The sequence below is a fragment of the Odontesthes bonariensis genome, chromosome 3, assembly GCF_027942865.1.
Source record: "Odontesthes bonariensis isolate fOdoBon6 chromosome 3, fOdoBon6.hap1, whole genome shotgun sequence".
Lineage (NCBI taxonomy): Eukaryota > Metazoa > Chordata > Actinopteri > Atheriniformes > Atherinopsidae > Odontesthes > Odontesthes bonariensis.
Window position 1 is genome coordinate 31837440 of NC_134508.1, and position 22058 is coordinate 31859497.

The 22058-nt window shown below is 38.5% G+C and overlaps 1 protein-coding gene across 1 annotated transcript in view; it reads left to right on the forward strand.

Moving 5' to 3' along the window:
• Positions 1–22058, forward strand: part of tafa3a (TAFA chemokine like family member 3a) — a 127191-nt gene that overhangs the window by 98765 nt on the left and 6368 nt on the right. Inside the window, exons 3-4 of the mRNA XM_075462220.1 lie at positions 11143–11292; positions 11946–12070. Of these exons, the coding sequence (XP_075318335.1) occupies positions 11143–11292; positions 11946–12070 (275 nt within the window). The remainder of the gene's footprint in view (positions 1–11142; positions 11293–11945; positions 12071–22058) is intronic.

A 22058-nucleotide genomic window follows, 5' to 3' on the forward strand; every position in this document is an offset into this window, starting at 1 on the left:
GCTTTAATAAACCCACATTTACATTGGTTGGTAATTTTTTGTTGACTCAGTGACAGAGATTTCTAACATTCCCTATAATTTAAGTTGACATTAAGTTTGAATGACCTTGGCTTCTTTTAGTCGTTGACTTCTGTTTAATTAAAACTTGCAGTAGCTGATTTTTTTTGTCACTTCAGACAGTTGCAGCGCAGCAAACGCAACACTGACACAGCAATGTTCATCAACATTTATTGTGTGTAATATCTGTTAACCTGGTGCATTTAAGATCAATATTTACTATTTTTTTAAATTTTATATATATATTTTTTGCGCTTCAGTAACTGAAGTATCTGTCGCCACTGTTTCCCAAAGTGAGATGCTTTCTTTGTCTCTCTGCTTTTTGATGTCAGTCAGGTTGAGCAAAGAGGTTATATTACTGTCTTTGCTGACTGGAAGTAATGCTGACCAGAAGGGTGAGCCAAAAAACTGCTCACAGCAAAATAGATAAATGAATGAAAATAATAAGCTTAAGTTACCCTTGCTGAAAAAAAAGTGATACTGGAGAACTGAATGATATTTCTGACATCATTCACAATGTTTTTCTTTCTTTCTTTTTCCATTATTTGGAAAGCTGCTGGAGAATTGATACGATTGTTCCCGACAGAATTCCTACCTTGGTCGGCCAAAGTTCATCTCTACAATCAAGGCAAAGAGCTAAATGTCCAAATATTACATCATTCTATATTAATTATGGTCTAATACATGAGAACAACACTCAGGGTGATTAAAATCTACATTTTTTAAACTCCCAATTCTGTCTCTTAGATGTAAGTGCATCTCTTGGATCCTGCTGGGTCCGATTGTCAGCTCAGTAGGTTTAAAGCTGGAAATAAATGAGTCTTTTCAGAATATGGTAATCCAATTAAACACTGGCTTTATAAGAGATAAATGTGTTTCTCTCACCAGGCAAGTGGAGTAAATGTTTCATAAACCAGTATCTCAGTATGTCTCAGGAGTCTTTCCTTCCACATTAGCAGATTTTCTTTAATGTGGCCATTTGAAATGTTTCACTTGGATCTACCTTTTAAGTTCACTCATGGCTCCTTTTAATGAGTGTTTTGGCTGTGTGAAGCTGGCAGCTGCAGTCCTTCATACGCTCTGTTCTACCTGGAAAATATGCTGCAGTAAGTTGTGTTCAGCATGTAGAGGTTTATAGGCATCTTGAGCTAACAGGATGATTTGAATCATTGTTAATTCATATGTCTCTGTTGGGTATCCTATAACCTCTGCCCCTGTACAGCATTATGGCAGCAGAATTGCAATCTAAATACCGTGTTATGCCAAACACATTTGCTTTGCCAAGGGAAGCGATTGTAAGACTTGATTCCCAAGTACAGCTTATTTATTTATTTATTTTTGTGACAATATTGTTTACATAATAATGCTGAATCTGATGGGGGGACAGAGAAAAAGGCAGAGCGAAGAAAGGGAAACAAGACTGAGATAGAAAGAAATTATAGGAGAACAAAACCAGACAACTACACATGTAGAAACTAAACAGAAAACATCCTACGGCCTCTGTGGGGAAACTGGGTGGAGAATCATCAGGAGCACCTGCAGGAAGACAAACAGAGAGAAAAAAACACAAACAGGAACAACAGCAGGTACATACAACATAACTCTGGATGTGGATGGTTTGAAACCACAGGACAACACAGCAACTGTATGATAAGTATGCAACAGATTAAAACTGAAGGCTGCAGAGTGCAGTAAATGGGACCACCTAGGTGGTCCTATCCACTACACTCCATAGAACACACACACACACCTCAAAACCTTGAGTGTGTGTTGTGTACAGGAGCCAGAGGAGAGAGTGATATGAGGATGTTTTTATGGCTGCTGCTGTTTCTGTGGTCAGGCCCTGTCGGCAGGATGTGACTCTGTTTTTAGTGTTTTGATCTGCATTTGTCGACAGAAAAGGGCTGACTGGCAGCTCACTGAATGGGGCGGGATTGAATCAGAAAATACACCTTTAAATATTTTGCTGTCTGTCGCTCTTCTGTGAACGCCTGCGGAAAGCTGAACTTGTTGCATCATGCCTTGGTGGATAAAGCAGTTTGTTTCATGTCAACTGGATACATCTGTTCATGTCAACAAGAAAAAACATTTGATTTGACATAAATTCAACTGAACAATAATAATAATACTGATACATAAAGAAATCTAACAATACACAGTTTTATTTAAATACATGCTTAAATTCTTTGACAAAAAAACTAGAAACTGAGAAAAAATAATCTTAACTGAAAACAGATTTGTGAGTCTAAAATGTGTTGTTTTTCTTTCCTCCTTCTTTAATCAACTCATAATCTCTCAGGTTTATCTGTTGTCTCTAATTTGTGTTTATGCATTTAGCAGAGGCTTTTATCCAAAGCGACTTACAATTTAAAAATATATAACATTAGAGCTAATATCAAAGCTAACAAATTATCCTTCTATCTTCATAGAAGGAAACCACAAATCAGACTCTGTCAGAGGTGACAGGGTGACAGTATAGCGATAGAGTTCAGACATAGAGGGAGGCAAAGAAAGACAAAGTGCAGTAGAGGGATATGAAAGTACAGGGTAAGTGCTAGGATAGGAGATTCTGGTGTAACAGTATAAAAAGTAGATTAAACCAGCTGCACCCGCAACAGCTACATTATTTTTTTTATTGATAATTCTATGTTCTAGGGATCAAATCAGTATTTTTCTTAAATTCCTGTATTTCACTGCTAAGACTTGCATGCTTTTAATGAATTTTCATGCAGGGCTTCTACTTGAAATAAGATTTTCTTATATGGCCGAATAAAACATGAAAGGATGGAGATGTTTTTCACCAATCAAACAAACAGTTTCTTAGCTGAAATCAAACCAAGAAGACTACTGTAGCTAACATACAATGCAGACATACTGTTACACTTTGGGAGACAAAAGTCAGATGAGCACATTTACTTTGCTTGTTGAAACTTTCTTGGTGTTCAATTTGTTAATTGATTTCACAGGTTTTACCTCTGAAGTGACAACTACTCATACATCCATCTCTTGGTAATTTAAAAAAAGTTTGCAGATCTAACATCAAATGCACATGGATTGTAAACGGCACGGTGAATGATGTTTTATAACTTTAACTCAATGTGAGTTGCTTTTTTAAAGTGGTTCTTGCGCTTTTAATTGCATGTTCAGAGACATTTACTGTTGTCTCATTAAGCCACTCTCCTTATCTAAAAGTAAGGACAATGTGTTAGATAATGTCTCTTAGTATATTTTAGTTCTAGTCCATATCCAACATTTTTTAAAATGTTTTTAAATTTAGCAGTTTTCTTTAAAGAAGTTTAAAAAAACCAAGCCCAAAGAAAATTTCACCATCTTAGGAACTGATTGATCTTTTTACCTCAGTGCCAGATTAGTAAGATTTCTGTTTGAGATGGAATTTTTTTTTTTCAACGGAATAGCTCTTCAGTGACACTATGACGAATGGAACAACCTCAGCATCAGTCTTGGCACTAGACATATTTTTGATTCTGGGTTGTTGCAGCCAGTGAAGTCTCTCTGTCAGCATTAAAATGAACAGCATGCTTCTGTTTTTCATGTATCCCCTGTTGTGCTTCTATTACTGTATGCTGTGCTTGGCTGGCCAGGTGATGTTGATACAGCAAGTCATGCAGCTGACAGCTGGAACAGTGTGTTGTTGTTGTTGTTGCCTCCCTACCTGCATGTTAGATCAATTGTTTTATTGCTGTAGAGGCTGAAAGCAACCTGTGGTTTAGTTCTAACCCATACGATCAGTTCTGTGATAAGGACAACAGGAGAGCACTTAACCTAGTGACTAGCAACAGGTTTCAGTGCAGAGCTGAAAGTACGGCTCTGTCCCATAAGGCTAAGCCTCCAGTGAAATTTCACAAGGGCTTACTGTTGTGGGACCTGATTTATTTTTGAGTATTAGGGCAAATTCCTATGTGTAGCCCATCGATGTGAAAATATGAAGCAGATTGCAACACTAGCAAACTTAATGTCAGACTAACCTTGAATTTACATTCAGATGTAAATTTTAATCCATATAGGTCTCTGCACTCATGTTAAATGTAGGTGAATGCGTCTTTCAGCTTCACAGTTGAAAAAATAACCTCCTTAACCTAGTCATCTTTGATTGTCCTGTTTCCTGTAACTCTGCCTCTGTACTAATGAGCAAGTTTTTGGGGAATGTTATGTTTGTGAATGCCTGCATGAAACACCATATGAAGTCAAAGGCAGTTTCAAAAGATACAGGTAGAATAACTGAAAGAAGACTGCATCCATCAGCTCTTCTTTTTTGCATTAGAGGAGTATTCTTTTTAAAAAAATGCTTTCAAATCCAATTGGCCGATTCCTCGGCAGTAATTACTGGTTTATACTCTCTTAGAGATAGGGTGAGAAGCTCGGTCATCCGGGAGGGGCTCGGAGTAGAACCGCTGCTCCTCCGCATCGAGAGGAGTCAGATGAGGTGGCTCGGGCATCTAGTGAGAATGCCTCCTGGACGCCTCCCCGGTGAGGTGTTCCGGGGCTTTTAGTTGTTCAATACAAACTTGTGCAAAGTGCTTTGAAATAAGTTTTTGTCATAAAATGATTATATTAGGCAAAATATGATTGACCGCTGGTCAAGAATTGCTCAGGATATGACTCTACCTCATCTTTCTCTTTCAGAGAACAGTGATCTGTTCAACAATTTCCTTTGGCAAATTCACAGATCACTGTTGTGGACTGTAACACCACTGCCATTAAAAACAATTTTCTGTGTGAGCCCTGAAAATGTACAGCTTTACACATGAATTTGGTGTCATGTTGAAGAGGCAACAAAGACGCCATCAAAAGCCCACAAAAGTGTCAAGCAAGTCAAGCGACCATAAAGCAGAACTGTGTGGTGGAAACCAAAGTCGTAAACTGCAGTGTATCTGCTGCTGGGCTGTTGAGGGTCGTTTCAAGTCCAGGAATGTGCATAACAAAAGTTGTTGTACTTCAAAACTAGTAGGGAGCACATAGGTTAAGGTTTACAGACTTCTCTAATGTTGCTTTAAAATATTTTTTTTACACATTTATTATATTATATTTATTATATTATATCGCTTGGTTTTGGTCTCAAATAGCTTGAAGGACTTTTACATCAAACATGAGTGAACAGAATATTTATTTACTTGTCATAAAAATATGACAGGACTGTGTTAGTTTATGTCTGTACAGTTCAACTTATGTCCCTTGATTATAATGTAGATAATACAAACACTAATGGTCATGATAGATGATAATTTATTAACAAAATTTAAAAAAAAAAAATAATTAAATGTTCTTTATTATTACCTGAAATATGTTTAGATTCAGATTTCCTGTTTTACTGCACAGTCCCAATCCAAACCTAAGTGCCTCATGTTTGAGTGTGCAGGAAACGTTTTAAGAGGGGCGCAGAGTTTTCCTGTTTATTCCTTTCTACCTCTGCAGGGGTTGTAGCTACACATTGGTATTTATCAATCAGGGATCAATGAATATGATTGTGGGCCAGATTGCTTTGACTCAGAGTGGTATTGATTTGCTGAGGGGTTGGGCGTTGTGCCAGTTCTCATTAGTGGGCTCTGTCCTTTCACCTCTCTTTGTCTCTCATCTCTCCCACCCGCTGTTGTTGGTGTCTCGTGATTGAACCTGATGGCAGTTCTAAGTGCTTTAATAGAAATGTATTGATCATAGAGCTTATGAGCCATTTATGCTGCTACCTGTACATTCAATCACAGAGCAGATAACAGTCAGCCTTTCTTCTGCATGTATGTGTTACACTTTTCAAATCTCACACTCAGTATGGATGAGGTTATAAAACCTGGAGCCAGTTGCAAAATAGCCCCTTAAGATTTTCCTTTTAGTATGAGTTAGGGATTCCCTTAAATAAAACACCCTTAAATGTTGTTCTTACCATTCCCTTAAAACGTATTAAAGGTTTCCTCCTTTCTTTGACCTTATACTTAAGGATTCCTTAAAATGAGTTAAACTGTTGCACGGAAGACCGTAGTTACCAACATAAGGCCAAAACAAAACAAACTGGAACTGATTGAATATGCTTAACAATTGATTTTTGCATTACACCTAAAACCCATCACAGCGGCTAGTTCAGGAAGCAAATTGGTCCAAAGTTCTGTGTTTAAACCACAGACTGATCGCTTATAGCTTGGCAACATGGATTCTGTTGTGACTGATCTTCCTTTCTTGGATGGCACATTATTTGTTCCTTATCTGTTATTATTAATTATAATCATATTCAATAAGTATTATTTATATATATATATATATATATATATATAAAATATAATATTCTGTATGTATTATTGTAATGAAAATACAGAATTGATAAATAACAAACCCTTTCAATTTAAAAAACATTTAATTATTTCAAGGCTAGCTTTTTAGGGTGTGATATAGTGTTATTGGGGGTCCTAGCAGCGAAGCTGCAGGAACCCATTGAGTTAGTAGCTTTTCCTATTATTATTATTATTATTATTATTATTAATCCGTTTCCGCTGCAATTGAAGTCTATGGCAGCCCCATGAACGCTATGGTAAAAAGTTGTGAAATTTGGCACACGTAATTAGCCAAGTGCCAATCACAAACTCAAGAATTTTCATGGCCCAAGAGCTTACTCTCTAGCGCCACCAACACGCCAAAGTTCAAAGTGCATTCAGCCTAATAACTTTTGAATACTTGGCCCAAATTTCACAAACAAGACATCATTGGAATTCTTTGATCATGACGAGTCCAACGCACCCTATGACGTCAATTTGCGTATACTTAGATTTTCCGCCATTTTGAATTTTATCAAAAAGCTTAAAAAAGCATTTCAGGTCACAGAGATTGTCCAATTATCACGAAACTTGGCACATAGACTCTTAAGACCAAGCCGCACAAAAGTTATTGTGTGGAATTTTTAATTAGGCTTCCATTTTTCCATAAAAGCCAATCAAACTCGAGGTTGACGCCCCCAAACCGGAAGTGAGGTCATATCTTGGCAACCATTTAATGTTATGACGTCAAACTTATAACACAGACTCAAGACTGCAAAGGTAAGAGGCCCAAGAAGTTTGGTGACGTTTGGCCTATAGGTGGCGCTATATGTAGCCAAAATGCATTTTTGCCCATATCTTTGGACAACTTGGTCTAAATGTCACAAATGAGGTACCAATGGAATCCCTGGATGAAGCCGAGGTCAAAGCACATCATGACGTCATCAGCGCCATCTTGGAATGTCCGCCATTTTGAATTTAATCAAAAACCTTCAAAACGCATTTCAGGCCTCTGAGAGTGTCCAATCTCGACGGAACTTGGCAAATAGAATCTTCAGACCAAGCCGCACATAAGTTATCATGTGGATTTTTTTATTTCACTACCGTGTAACCGCGGCAGCCAATCAAACTCCATGCCGAAGCGCAAATGGGACATTTGGCCGTATCGCTGCGATGCATTGATGTATCGATGCCAAACTTGGTGCATGGACTCACGAAGCCTTCCTGAGCGGCCCAAGCCTTCCCTATTGTGCCATTCTGCTAGGACCCCCACATTGCTGCTTGCAGCTATATTTCTTAAAAGCTTTTTCTTTTTTGAAAATATCTATGTCTTGCTTTGAAGATAATTTTCTTGCCTACTGTTCATGTTTTACTCTAATTAAATTCTGTCAAGTTGTTGTATTTTCATGATACGCAAACAGCTCAAGGAAATAAAAAAATATCATTAATAAGCACCCTTGTGTTATAAACTAAAAGATTATCACCTCAATTTTGTCAGTACACCTTATCTGGATCCAGAATCAGTCACACCCCATATCCTATTGTAACAACACTCGTCAGCCAGTTCATGGTTGTTTCTCCTCATACGGAACTTAGGGCTGACCGTCACACCCTGCTCTCTGACCTCCCACCCTCTCCACGCTGCACTGTGTTTCTGGGTCCAGCCTCAGAGTGCACGACCTTGTCCTCACAGCTCCAGTTTTTATCAGCAGTTCTCTTCACACAGACGGCTCCAACCAGCCACTTTCTGCAGCTTAATGACCTAAGAGTCCCACTCCAGAACCGACCTTGCCCCATGTAGTAGTTTCCTTTCCTTCTTTTTTTTATTTTTTATTTCAGGGCTTTTATCTCTGGGCACAATGGACTTATATACAGCAGGAAAAAAACAAACAAAACCAAAAAAGAAACACACATGAAGCACATTGTTGTCCAAGCAGACTAGATTTAACAGATTGGTTAACTCAGTTACTTTATATCATTGGTTTGTGCAGAAATATTATCTCGCTATATTACCATCTTGATTTGAGATTTGTAATAATAGGCAATTTAATATCTTAAGGCACTTTCTGCAGATTGACAGCAAATTTTACCGTCCATTGCACCTCTTGTAATTGCCTATTGTCCATGAGCATGTATCTCTCAAATGAAGTTTGAATATTCTATCCAAGCTATTCCAACTTTTGAAAGTAACTTTGACTGAGGGGCGTGCTACTGGCTTAAAGATAATCACATCAAGGGCACTGAGCCTGACCTGTTTTTGCATCAGTAAGTTTCTGCTCAATGAAAAGCACTCAATTTGCAATTGTTGTCTTGCCTTTTGTGGGAATGTGAATAGCACCTTATTGATTGGGAGCAAAATGTTTTTAATGTTGTAGATGAGATTTCAGGATTGCTAGCTAATGGGAAGATGGAAGCTCTCTGCAATCTATTTTCAAGTCAAGTTCCAAATTGAAAATCTTTACACACATAATTAAGGTTTCTCTGAAAGGAATGTCAAAACTTTTACCTGTTTTTACCCTTGCCCACAAAAGCGTTTTTTTTTTCTCCATTTAAATACACAAAGATGCTCAGAACTGTGATGAGTCTAAGTCATTTTTATAAAATAGAGAGGAAAATTTGTGTTTACTTCAACTGATGAAACCTGTGTTGTTATTGCTAATGTAACTTTGTTTTACATATGTCATTTTAGAGATTAAGATGATTTAGTTTTTGAATTATATTTGTTCTTGGCGTTAGGTAAAAAACTACATAAGCCTGCACCATAGCTTCTCTTGTTGTCCTTTGGTTGGAGTGTAGGATCAGTGGATTTAGTATGTTGGTCAAGGATAAATGGGTGGGTTGGACTGAAGTGGGGTTGAAAGCTGGGTTCCTCCACATGGGGGATGTCCTGGATTTCAAATAGCCATTATGATTGCACATTTAAAACAAGGCTTCCCTGAGAGCCACAGGAGACGTGGAAGCACTCCACTGAGGAAACAGTGTTCGACCTTTTGTCAAGCCAGATTTATAAACAAGAATCTCAATGATCATCTTCATTGAACATTTTCTCAGCACCGTGGACTCTGTACTGTTTGCATAGCCTCTGTGGATTTCTGCATAATACATGACCAGTTGGTGGAGATTCATATTAGAAATGAGTGATACATTTTATTATCTGGATGGTTGCCTGCACATTACAAGCAGATTAAAGCAAGCTTGTGTAGCTGGCCCAAAGGAATACATTGAGACATTTTGGGAAATATGCTTATTTGATATCATTTATATCTGTTGAATAAATATCAAGCTACCACCTTCAGCTGGTTAGTTTGGCTAAGTACACACACTGGAAAAGAGGGGAAAAAGATATATGTAATTTGCAACAATATAGTTATTTCTTCTCTGCCAAAGACATTAAAGAACAAAAAAACAAATTTTTAAGACACAGCATTGCACTGGGTACCATGTAAGGCAAGGCAAGGCAAGGCAAGGCATCTTTATTTATATAGCGCATTTCATACCACAGGCAACTCAATGTGCTTTACATAAAGACAATGCATTTAAAAGAACAGCATAAAGCAGCATAAAAACAAGCAATTTAAAGAGAAAAAAAAAAAATTTAAATTAAAAATAGAATAAAAATTAAAGCAATCAAAGAAGAGGGGAAAAAGAAAAATATAAACTCAACCATAAGTACACCGAAAGAGAAATGTTTTTAACCTGGATTTAAAAGTGCTTACAGTTGGGGCTGATTTCAGTTCTGCTGGTAGTTTGTTCCAGTTGTGTGCAGCATAACAGCTAAAAGCTGCTTCACCGTGTCTAGTTTGAACTCTGGGCTCCACTATCTGACCTGAGTCAGCAGATCTCAGAGCTCTGCTGGGTTTATACTCTATTAGCAGGTCATTCATGTATTCTGGACCTAAACCATTCCGTGATTTGTAGATGAGCAGCAGAACTTTAAAATCTATTCTGTATCTGACCGGGAGCTAATGTAAAGATCTGAGAACTGGGGTGATGTGATCTGATCTCTTTGTTCTGGTTAAAACTCGGGCTGCAGCGTTCTGAATGAGCTAAACCTAACAAAACATTTTAAGTGTCTAACCAAGTAGTATTACAGCAAATTAATGAGCAAAATGATGAAAAGAAGGAAGTGAAAAATACCTTTCCCAAGATTGGTGTCGAATGTAAGTCATGTTTATGGAAAACTTGTTAATGTGCCTACTAATAGCTCATAATAAGTGAGCACTGTAGAATGCCATGTGCAGCATTTGCTGTCGGCAGTTGGGATTAACGCCACAGCCTCAGTTACTGATGCAAAAGGACACCTGGCAGGCTGTAGCTGTGGAACAGTACCCAGGGCATTGAAAACTGATGCAAAGGGCTCCTCATGAAGCATCAGTTAGTTAGGAAAAGTTAGGAAAAAGAATATGTTGAATATGCTAAGAAAAAAAAAATCAGACCTTAAATATTTAGTCTTGAACATTTGATCCCACAGTGCATGGCGTTACTCCTGACATAGTTAGACCGATAACTTGATTCCCCTCTTGAGCATATCTACTAGGACTAATGTAGTCCAATTGTATGGCCAGGTTAGACTCTAACCATGAGTCCAACACTCAACTGTGAATGTAAGTGTAGGGACTGACTATCTCAGTAACAAATCGCTAAGACCATACACAGCCCAGGTGTAATATTTAGCTGGAAACTGTAGACTTCGGGCTGATTACTTTTGTCATTATAGGAAAGTAAAGACAGAAAAATAATGCTATGCTGCTTTAAATGTTTTAATGTGACATTTGGACTACTTTAAAACAAAATACACTCTAACCGCTGTCTGTGTTTGTGCTTCCAGTTCATGTGAAAGCAGGAACCTGTGAGGTGATTGCAGCGCACCGATGCTGCAACAAGAACAAGATCGAAGAGAGATCCCAGACTGTCAAATGCTCCTGCTTCCCTGGACAGGTGGCGGGAACAACAAGAGCAGCTCCATCTTGTGTAGATGGTATGCCAGGCTTCCTATTATAGTTGTGGTAATGATATGAGACTGACTGTCACACCTGTCACTGAGCCTCTGGTGCTTGCTTCACCAAGCATTTGAGCCTGAAAGCTTGATTGCTTGAAAGATGAAAAAAATACAATGTTAAGGTTTTTCAAAATCAAATCACCCATCCATTCATTCACTGAGCCTTTTGTTTGCTGTTGAGGTTGCATCAGACATGTTCAGCAGAGTAGACAGATTGCCAGGTCATTTAATATTATGTCAGCAGTGGCCTCAGTCACAGGTGAATCGATCCCCATCTTCTCTTTTCAGTCTAACAGCTTTGACAGGGGCTTCCTTGATTTTGACAGTTCTCCCCTCACTCTAGAAATGTTCCCTCTTGGCCTTTTGAAAGTAGCATAAGACCTTGACTGCATGTTTTCTCTCTCCCACATTGAACACACCTCCTCACAACATTCACCAGCTTGACATTGACCCATGCCCTGGAAACGCGTAGGGGCATCACTGACAGGTCTCCACAGATGCCAGAGATCAAGATGCTTTCTTTAGTCACAAGGATGTAGATGGAAGCCAACAGGGCTTGTTGTCAAACAGCATGCTGTTAATTGCTTCCAGTAGTGTTTTCTGTTCTTTTTCATCTTTTCTTTTCCTCACAGCATCAATAGTTGCACAGAAGTGGTGGTGCCAGATGCATCCCTGCATGGATGGAGAAGAGTGTAAAGTGCTGCCAGATCTCAAAGGATGGAGCTGCAGTACAGGAAACAAAGTTAAGACAACTAAGGTGGGATAAATTCCGAAATATTATATCTCCATGTGTAGAGAAATCATGTGTAATCTTCAAAATATATTGCACAAAAGTAACAGATTGACAAGATTCACTAGTTTTCAAAGAGTACAAAATGACCACAGTTTCATGTCCTGAAATAAAAGCTTTAACAAAATTGACTCACGAATAATGGAGGATGGCTGGGTAAAAGAATGAAACAAGAGCTAAAGAGAGCACTGAAAGATTTTTTATTAACTTCAGATGAGTGCAGAGCAGAGTAGGCAGGAGGGGAAGATGTAACTCAGAGGCGAGCCAGTGAAGTGTGTCTTGATGCGATTGGCTTACAACACTGGGAGGCTGTGAGTTAAGTTTAGCTCTCTATTAAGCTACAGCCCCAGTTTGTAGCAGAAGTCTAACTACAGTCAATTATTGTATTTTGCTTAAGCTGCTGATTGGGTTGAACCATGTAGGTCAGCTTGTCAGCAATCCAGGAGCCGGTGAGACAAACCAGTTAAATCTCAGTTCAACTGAGAATTGCTCACACAATAGATGAGTATCGGCTTATTCAAAGGTGTTACAGAACATTCTTGAGCCTGCGTTATTTATTCCAACTATAGCTGAGATTGTTGGTCGTTATTCCCCTTGGTACTCGGGTAAAGACCAAAACACCCACAGATGATCAGCAGCTGGTAGCAGCCAGACAGGAAAAATGTACATCTGACCTGGGCAGGGAACAAATAGTTTTTACTGTTATTGGGGAGTTTATAACACTTTTGTTTAAATCGTAACTAAAGTTAAAATGAAGGGAATTCAACCCCAAAGCAAGCGTTGCAGGCTCCATCTGTAAGAATCCTGGACTTTCCCACAACCCTAACTAGATATGGTTTTACCTACACCTTTACAGGTGAGGCCAATTACAGGGAGTCAGTGTCATTTCTTTGTGTCGTGGACAGCTATGACATTTTTCAAGGTTTGAGTTGTTTTATATCACAAACATTAAGTTTTTAATTTTAGCTTGAGTGTTGGGAGACTGATAGTCTAACAGCACTTTGTATCGGTAAGACACTGTCCACTCATAAGTACTTCACCAGGCCGACTTGTTCACATTAATATGGTTTCTTTCTAAAAAGAACTAAGCAAAGGGAACATCAAACAAGAAGTCAGTTTAAAAATCTGTTTTTTTTTAAAGCCAAGAGCAGATAACAATAGATGAAGAATGACACAGTATACCTGCCTATCGCATTATCTTAGATGTAAACTCACCAGATGCAGATGGTAATGTATGTTAGATTTCATATGTGTAAATATATAATGCAACTTTTTGATTTTTATATATATATATATATATATATATATATATATATATATATATATATATATAAATATATATAATATAATATAATGCATAGTTTTTTATATATATATATATACACATCAACACATTTAGTGTCAAGTCTTCATTGGCTTCATAATCAGCTTTTACAGACTAACCTGAGATTCATGTATCCCTGCGATTGGTCCTGTTTATGTCATATATTTATATTTATTCAGTGCAATATGTTGGTTATTTTTGTTCAATGCAGTCTCGTGGTATTTTGTGAAACTGTCATCAAAGTTTTTTTATCAGCATGTGTAAGTGTGTGTGCGAATTTAGACATTTTACTCTATCTTTACTTTTGCTTTAACTTGTTGATTGTTTGGATCTAGGCACTTAAACCACCTGGTTAAGAATAAGTATTAAAAACTGCTTGGTTAGGGTTTGGAAAAAATCATGGCTTGCATTAGAATACAGGCTCTTTGATCATAGTTCGCAGGTTTGAAGCCTCCTTCGAGCTTAGTCCTGCCCCACCTGAAAAAGACATAAAAGTGGTGCAGGAACCTCAACCTAAAAAAACGTTGCTTTGACAATAAGAAAGAAAACAACTTACAACTTTAGTCCATCTGCCTTTTGCCTTTATGACATGAAGACATTTTTTAAGATTCGTTTTTCAGACGTGCTGTTGTTTAAAAGTGGCAAACTTTCTCACTTCATGGGCAATTAAGTTTAAAATTGATGAAAAAGTGAATAATGCTTAAAATATACAGCACTATGTCACTTGGTGCTTTTTCATTAATATTCATTAAGATAAATTTGGGGTTTTCACCACAAGTTGACACATGAGCTTGTTTAAGACAGATTCTAACTACAAAACGTAATATTTAGTGTCAAAATTAATGTTAATGTGCCATATTTATTTGTGCAATGAGTCTTATTTCAGCTTGGATCTTATGTATAATTCCACATGCATCTAAATTTTAAGACTCAGATAAAATGTGTCAGATATGTTGTTTTGAAGATGGTAAGATCGGTTTCAATTCTGCTGAGAAAAGTTCTATATATGTATTCAATAAGAATAATAATAAAGAAAAGTAACACGAGACTCTCTATTGTCACATGGTGGTTTTGGTGAGAAATGGAAGCATATGAATGCTTTATAAATGGAAAACAATTATCACCTCTGTAATACAGTGTGATTATACACAAGTGAATTCACTGGTTAAAGTTGGATCCATCTCACATGTATCTATCTCTTCTCGAGGTTTTACCATTAAGTGTGAGATAGTGTCAGGTCTCGCCTTTGAACAGGCTTGTATATTGCTTCAAAAAGCAAAACAAAAGCATGCAAAGGCAGAAGAAAGACAGGCAAACAACAGACAAAAATCCCTCCAGGAAGCAAAATTGGTAAGTGGCTTGTGCTGAATCAGGGCAGGAGGGCTCAAGCTGCAGCACTTCTAGAGATTAATAGAGGTTGTCTGGATGCGTGCTTTGTGTTTCAGGGTGTGGTAGACCTGAAGTGGATGGTAGGTGAGGTGGATGGTAGGTGAAGGGGTGGGGGGGTTGACGCAGTAGACCCTTTCCCATCCATCACAGTCCACTGTTTGACTCACCAAATGCCTGTAGTTGAGCTACCTCTTCCATTATTCATGGCTACAGGAGGCCTGGATGAGGCAGAGCTTTTTATTTTAGCTGGGTTAATAATTCATGCCCTCTCACACAGCTACAGGATAGCAGAAACAGAGGCACAGATGAGCAGGGGTCCAGGTGGCTAGCAGAACCCGTCAGAACCTCAACTCTTTTTTTTGATTAGGGAGTCAGCGGGGGTCGCTCTTTGCTCACGGCCCTGCTGCCTCCCACAGAGAACCAGCAAGGGACGGCTTGTACCCGAACTTCCCGGACACTTGAAATCCTTCTGAGGAATGAACAGAAGGGCTGTCTTAGAATAGTGCTCAGGGCCTCAGTGTGGCATTGGTGGTGTGGGAGGTTTTTTAGAGGGCTATAAATTCAAACGAATGACATTTCAACAAGGAGATATCATTTGGATAATTTGTTGAATGATGATGGCTTGCTCAAAATTTGGAATTTTGAAGAAGCCATTGAAGTGCCTGAATGGAATTGTATGAGCATGCTGAATGTCCTGCAATCTTGCAAACGACAAAAGGAGTTTTTAAATGCGTAAAGGGATAGTTCGCCTCTTTTGACATGAAGCTGTATGACATCCCGTACTAGCAATATTATTTATTAACATTTTCTTACCCCCTGCTGTGTACTGTGAGCCGAGTTCCAGCCTCGTTTTGTCGTTGATGAAGGTAGTCCGGCTAGTTGGCTGGGGCCACAAAAATAAAGCGTTTTGCTTCTCAAAACAATATGCGTTCAAAAGAGTAATACATTCGCATCACAAAATCGTTCATCCAGAAAAAGTCAGACCTCACAATCGCAAATTTCTCTCTACCTTCGTTACTACGGGCTGTGTAAACTGTGCAGACTGAAGTGCAGACCGAGCAGTCCCCTGCTTCCAGTGTTGTGCGTGAACGAGTTCAAAAGAACGCGTTCATTGAACACGCTCATTTTTTCGTGAACGTTGAATTGAATGCAACACATTTTTTAATAAAGAACTTGAACGTGAATTAGTTCACATTGTGTGTCATGAACGGCAGACATCACTGTAAATGAACGTTGGAATTTGTTTTCCATTGAAAACTGAGTGACATCTGTTTTCTCTTTTGAAACGTAACGAGAGAAATTCCTCCCTCCTGTATTCTCGCTGGTGCCGCTTAAATCATGTATCACCAGACAGAAATGGTTTTGACATTGTGTGCGCAATGCATTGCGGGCAACGTAGTGTCCGGCTGAGAATAGTTGAATAACATACTGGCTTCCGCACGACTTTACCCGTTATGAATTGCAGCAGAGCGGGGTAGGCATAACAACGCCGCGTAGCAGGCAACGATGAGAGCGCGGAGGGCTGGAGGAGCGAGAGAGCGAGAGAGAGAGAGAGAGGGAGAGAGAGCGCGCTGCAATTAAAAAAAAAAAAAGGCTAGTGGAAGTGATGGCACGGAGACAGACACCGATTCTCCTTATGAACATTTAAAAGAATTTTACACTCTTGCAAACCAAGACCCCGACGGCATTTCATATTATATATTCTTTTTTTAATTAAATGCTGGTAGATTTCATTGCACTAAGTATAGAACTGGTCTGCCTTGTCTGTACTGCTGCAAGTTTCATCACCTGGTAAGAAATCCACAATTGCAGTGTCATGAGCAAATGTCTACAATGAGCAGTTTCAAAGAACGTATAGTGATTTCTAGCTCGTAGTGTTAAAAAAAGTATTTATTTGAATATCTCACGAAAAAAGTAAAATGAACTGAACTTTGAACTAGTTCAGAATTAAAATTGTGAACTTTGAGCATGAACTGTTCACTTTGAGCATGAACTGTTCACTTTGAGCATGTATGAACTGAACTTGAACTAGTTCAGAAAAGCTGTGAACTGGCACAACACTGCCTGCTTCCGAGCAGTAAACACTGTAACAGGCACGGCTATCGGCAGGTGGCTGCACGCAGTGATACGAAGGGTGAGAAAATAGCGCCAAGCGATTGTGAGGTCTGACTTTTTCCTTCACAACGATTTTGTGATGCAAATGTATTACTCTTTTGAACGCATATTATTTTGAGAAGCAAAACACTTTATTTTTGGGGCCCCAGCCAACTAGCCGGTCTACCTTCGTCAACACCAAAACGAGGCTGGAACTCGGCTCACAGGCGCAGCAGGGGGTAAGAAAATGTTCATAAATGATATTGCTAGTATGGGATGTCATACAGCTTCATGTCAGGCAAACTATCCCTTTAAAAACAGGAGACCGAAACCAGAAAGATTTTTTTTATATAAATGTCATTGTGTGTGCGTGTGTGTGTGTGTGTGTCTACACAGTCAGTTCAAACAGCTGCTGTGTGTTCTTTTTGTCAGGTAGGTTGCCACACTGATGGTAAGTCTGGTAACATTCTATGTGACTCATGCTACTGAAAATGCACTCGTACTTTGTCTCAAACTTCCTAAATTCAGAGAAAATCCATAACGTCTATTCACACATTTTTGCCACATTAGGGTCAACAGGACTTAGCTGAAAACTTTTTGTGTCATGTGTGTGTGCACAAAAAAATCTTGATATTGAAGCAAATTAAAAAACATTTCACGTCTGTTTTTCAGCCAAATTCCTGCTCTCAGTTTGTAGACATCAGTCGGGCGCTGGATGGTACATGTGTGATTCAGAAGTTTAAGAACTTTAAGTCTGATGGTTGAAAAAGTTCCATTGTGAGCAAGAGGATTCATTTTCCTGTGGTGGTAAAATGGTGATAAAACGAGGGAAACAAGGACAGGTTAAAGATAATTTTTGCACCCTCTGCCACTCTGGTTGCTAACTGCTCTACTTTAGCTCTGACCATTCTGTCCCAGAGAGGCCCATTATATCTCCAAATCTGTTTGAATTGGACATCAAACTTTTAGTGGGAATTTTGTCAAAACTGTTCTCAAAAATCTTTTTCAATAGGCCACTCTCATGTGAACATTTTAATGTTTGAATGATGTCTATTTGAAAGCATGTGGATGGAGATACATTTGGAGTTGAGCATGTTTGAAGAAATTTCACCATCCCATCAAATTATTTAAAGGAAATATTGAATATATCTGAATTCATGATAGTTATGAAAACAGTGTATGTAAGCACCCATCACCTGAATGAGATAAATATTTTGGCATTTGAATGGTTTTAATTGCTGAAAGGATATGGAAATAGTTAGGTGCCAAAACTGTCAGAAAAGGGGATCTCAGTAATGTGAATGCTAAAGCAGCATTCACACATGAAATCATTTGCTGACATTTAGAGTCTAAAGAGAAGCAACATCCGCAGCAATAGAGTCCTGGATAAGAACAGGAGATAGGAGTATGAGCCCCCAGAGTCAAGACGCTAGAGATGGCTGAGGCGGCGGAGATAACATGGTAAATCCAGATGAAGAACTGATCGGGAGGAAGAGGGTTGCATGAAAGAGGGAATGAAAGTTTAGAGTGACACAATTATGATGATATAACGAGGGCTGTGGACTCGCAGAAATAGGGCAAAAAGATGATTGGGTGACAGAAGTAACATAGAAATTGATGATGGAATTATTATATCTTTTTAGAAAGCATAAGTGACAAAGCGAATAGATCTGTACTAGCTTGTGTTCACCACAGAGGAACAGACAGGAGAGAAACGATTTTTCTGACTGAACTTGTGCTTAAACTGCATCTTAGCAGCCCTTTAAACGTTTCTCAAACATACAGTAATCAAATCTGATTTCCAGCTGAGGTTAATAGATAAATGATTGAAAACCTTGGTTAAAGTCAAATGATCAATTACCCCTTTATGTACACAATAATTATGCAAGTCACAAATATAAATAGAGTCAGAAGTTGGTCTATGTAAATGTTTCTCATTTTCACTGACCTACAATTGAGCACCAAGTCTCTGTCCTCACTTTGATGGTTTAAAGTTATGATAATCAACTGTTTTTGCAATGAAAATAGATTTAAAAAGTAAATGTATTCAAATGAATACATGTGATAATCTACAACACATTTGCATGTCTTTTTGCCCTTTATTTTGTTGTAACAGTAAACATATAGTTCACCTGTGTTTTCATTTGTCATCACCATTTTTGAGAAAGCAGTATGCAAGACTGTTTAGAAAAAGCACACAAATTCCCTCCCAAATGAATACTGCAGCTGTCAACACTTGCAGAACATTCCCCATGCAGCATTATAAATCCTTTCTTCTTTGATGTCCAGCGGTGGCATTGTTGATAAAAAAAGATAAAAAATGATGGCGTGGTTTCACCTCATGATGAAGTAACATCAGTAAATCAGACGTCTTAACACCCTCTAGCCCCTCCTCGGACAGCTCTGTTTGTTCCATCTTTCTCTACATGTTTCAGGAGCAGCTAGGTTTATAGTCCTGCTGGTAATGTCAAGAATTATAACCCCAGCGGCTCCTGCTTTTCACTTCCCATCAATCAGAGAACGAAGAGCAAAAAAAAAACACAGAGCTTTTCCGCTTGACAGGTGCTATGAAGCTTGCAGAGAAAGTGTTGAAGTTTGTTGATGGATAGCTGTCTGTAAGCTTACTTTTCAAGAAACAATGAAAATTTGTCTAACATTACCGGTACTACAAATGTATGAAATATTTACTATTCTAGCTTTTAAGTACAAGTCAGACTCCTGTCATCTACAGAAATATTCAGATGACTCTGCAGTTGTCGGGTGTATCAGAGATGGACAAGAAGCTGAGTACAGAGAGCTGGTGGACCGCTTTGTGGCATGGTGTGGGAACAATCATCTCATCTTGAATGTTAACAAAACAAAGGAGATGATTGTAGATTTCAGGAGAAACAAGGTCAGATCAAACCCTGTTTCCATCATGGGAGAAGAAGTGGAGGTGGTTGAGGAATATAAATACCTTGGTGTTCATGTGGACAACAGACTGGACTGGAGACACAACAGTGAAGCCATCTACAAGAAAGGACAGAGCAGACTGTACTTCTTGAGGAAGCTAAGGTCCTTCAAGGTTTGCAACAAGATGTTGCAGATATTCTACAAGTCTGTTGTCGAGAGTGTCATTTCCTCTTGCGTCATCTGTTGGGGCAGCAGCATCAGAACCAGGGACCTAAAAAGACTCAACAACCTGATAAGGAAGGCTGGTTCTGTTCTGGGGACGACTGTGGAACCTCTGGAGACAATAATGCAAAGAAGGATTTTGCATAAAATCAAGAGAATTATGGACAACCCTGAACATCCTCTCCATGAGACTGTTATCGGAAAACAGAGTCTCTTCAGTCAAAGGCTTCTTCAGTTTGGATGCAAAACGGACCGCTACAGGAAATCTTTCCTGCCCACAGCCATCAGCATCTATAATAACTCCTTGATTTAATTGAGCTACATCAACATTTAATTTCCCTCTGGGATAAATAAAGTATTTTTGAATTGAATTGAATTGAAGACAGACTAAACAGGAACCCTTTTACTGGTCAGCTGACCTTGCAAATCCTGAGTGACAAATGCTGCTTGTGTACATAAAGTGCTTATAATAGAAGGGCAAAGCATCAATGTCTGAAAAGTTAAGTCAATGTGAAATTGCCTTGATGTGTACTAATTTAATGGGCAGTAGGGGGCGACTCCTCTGGCTGCTAAAATGGTGCAACACTATTGATGCGGTATGGATAATGGTGGCCTCAGGTTCTCAATCAGATCACATTCTAGCTCAATCAAAATGCTTTAAAAGGCTTAAAAACATCCACCCACATACAGAGTGGTGACGTCAAAGTAGCAGTGTCTATTACTGCATCATGTCTTACTTACATAACCCCAGGTTCTATGCGTGGGAGTGTATTTAATGGTTTGCTCGTGCTTGAGACAATCTCAAGTAGACTTAGATTGTAGCGAGTTGAAATTAGGCAAAGGCAAAGGTTAGGGTCAATCACAAAGATGTCGAATAAAAGAAATATAGTTGTGAGAATAATGCACTCGTACATAAAGTGTCACTAGGACATAATAACTCACCTGAATATTCACATTTCTCATATTTCACTTGTCCAAACCAGCTAGTAGGAGCAGTGAGTGCAACAACATGATCCCTCACTGACTTCCAACTCCAAACTACCAGCTGTCCTTGTTGATGCATGTCACAAAGCTATGAACTGTACTCTGGTCTTAAGGGTGCAGATTCAACCCTGCTGCTGCCTGCCTGATGTTTATATTTGTTGTTAGAAACAAATTCACCAATATGAGAGCTGATTGGCTTGATGAATTAGATTAATTAATTGGCTATGTTAAATTACAGTTTATATCAAAAGTAGTCACACAGTTAAATACCTCATAAGATGTTTATTTAGCTTTTTCTTGTGTTTACTTCTTTATGAAAATTAGACGTTTTGTGGCATCAAAAATACATTTGTATATAATACTTCCCTACTGTGTTGTAAGTCAAAACAGTGGATTAAAAAAGACTTTTGAGTTTAATGATAAGAAATGGTGGGGAATTTTGACTCAATAGATTACCTGAAAAGATGAGCTGAATCATAATGTGGACAGTTGATTAGATTTTTCTTTTCTTATACCTCTAAACTATTGATGAGGAATGAGAATTTAGAGCAACTAATATTGAAAAAAATGTACACTTTGCAAAAAACTGTCCAAATTATTCAGAAATTGTGTATTAAATGTATTTTCAAAGATAAACAGTACTTTCAGAGTACACATACACAAAAATACACATGTGCACATATGATTGCTTAACTATGCCTTTTGTCGATTAAACTTTGATCCCACAGATGACCAGTCAAGTGTGGTCTTTCATCCTCAAGCAGCTTAAGCATCAAGCCCTGAGGAACTGCCTTCTGTTGTGATTCCCCTCTGTGTGTTTACTCATCAGTTACCCTCACAGTGACACCCACAACACCACAGCATCCTAACAGCTTTGATGAGGTTTCATCAAGCTCTAAGCATTTGTTGCTGCAAATAAATGCATTTGCTTTGCTTTGCTTTGTTTTGCTGTTTTGTTCATTTAAGCTTTTACCTTCTTATTGATCTGGGACTGTGTTCGTATTTCCTTTTCTTTTTAAATAAGTTCTGAAAAAAAACATGCCAAGATAA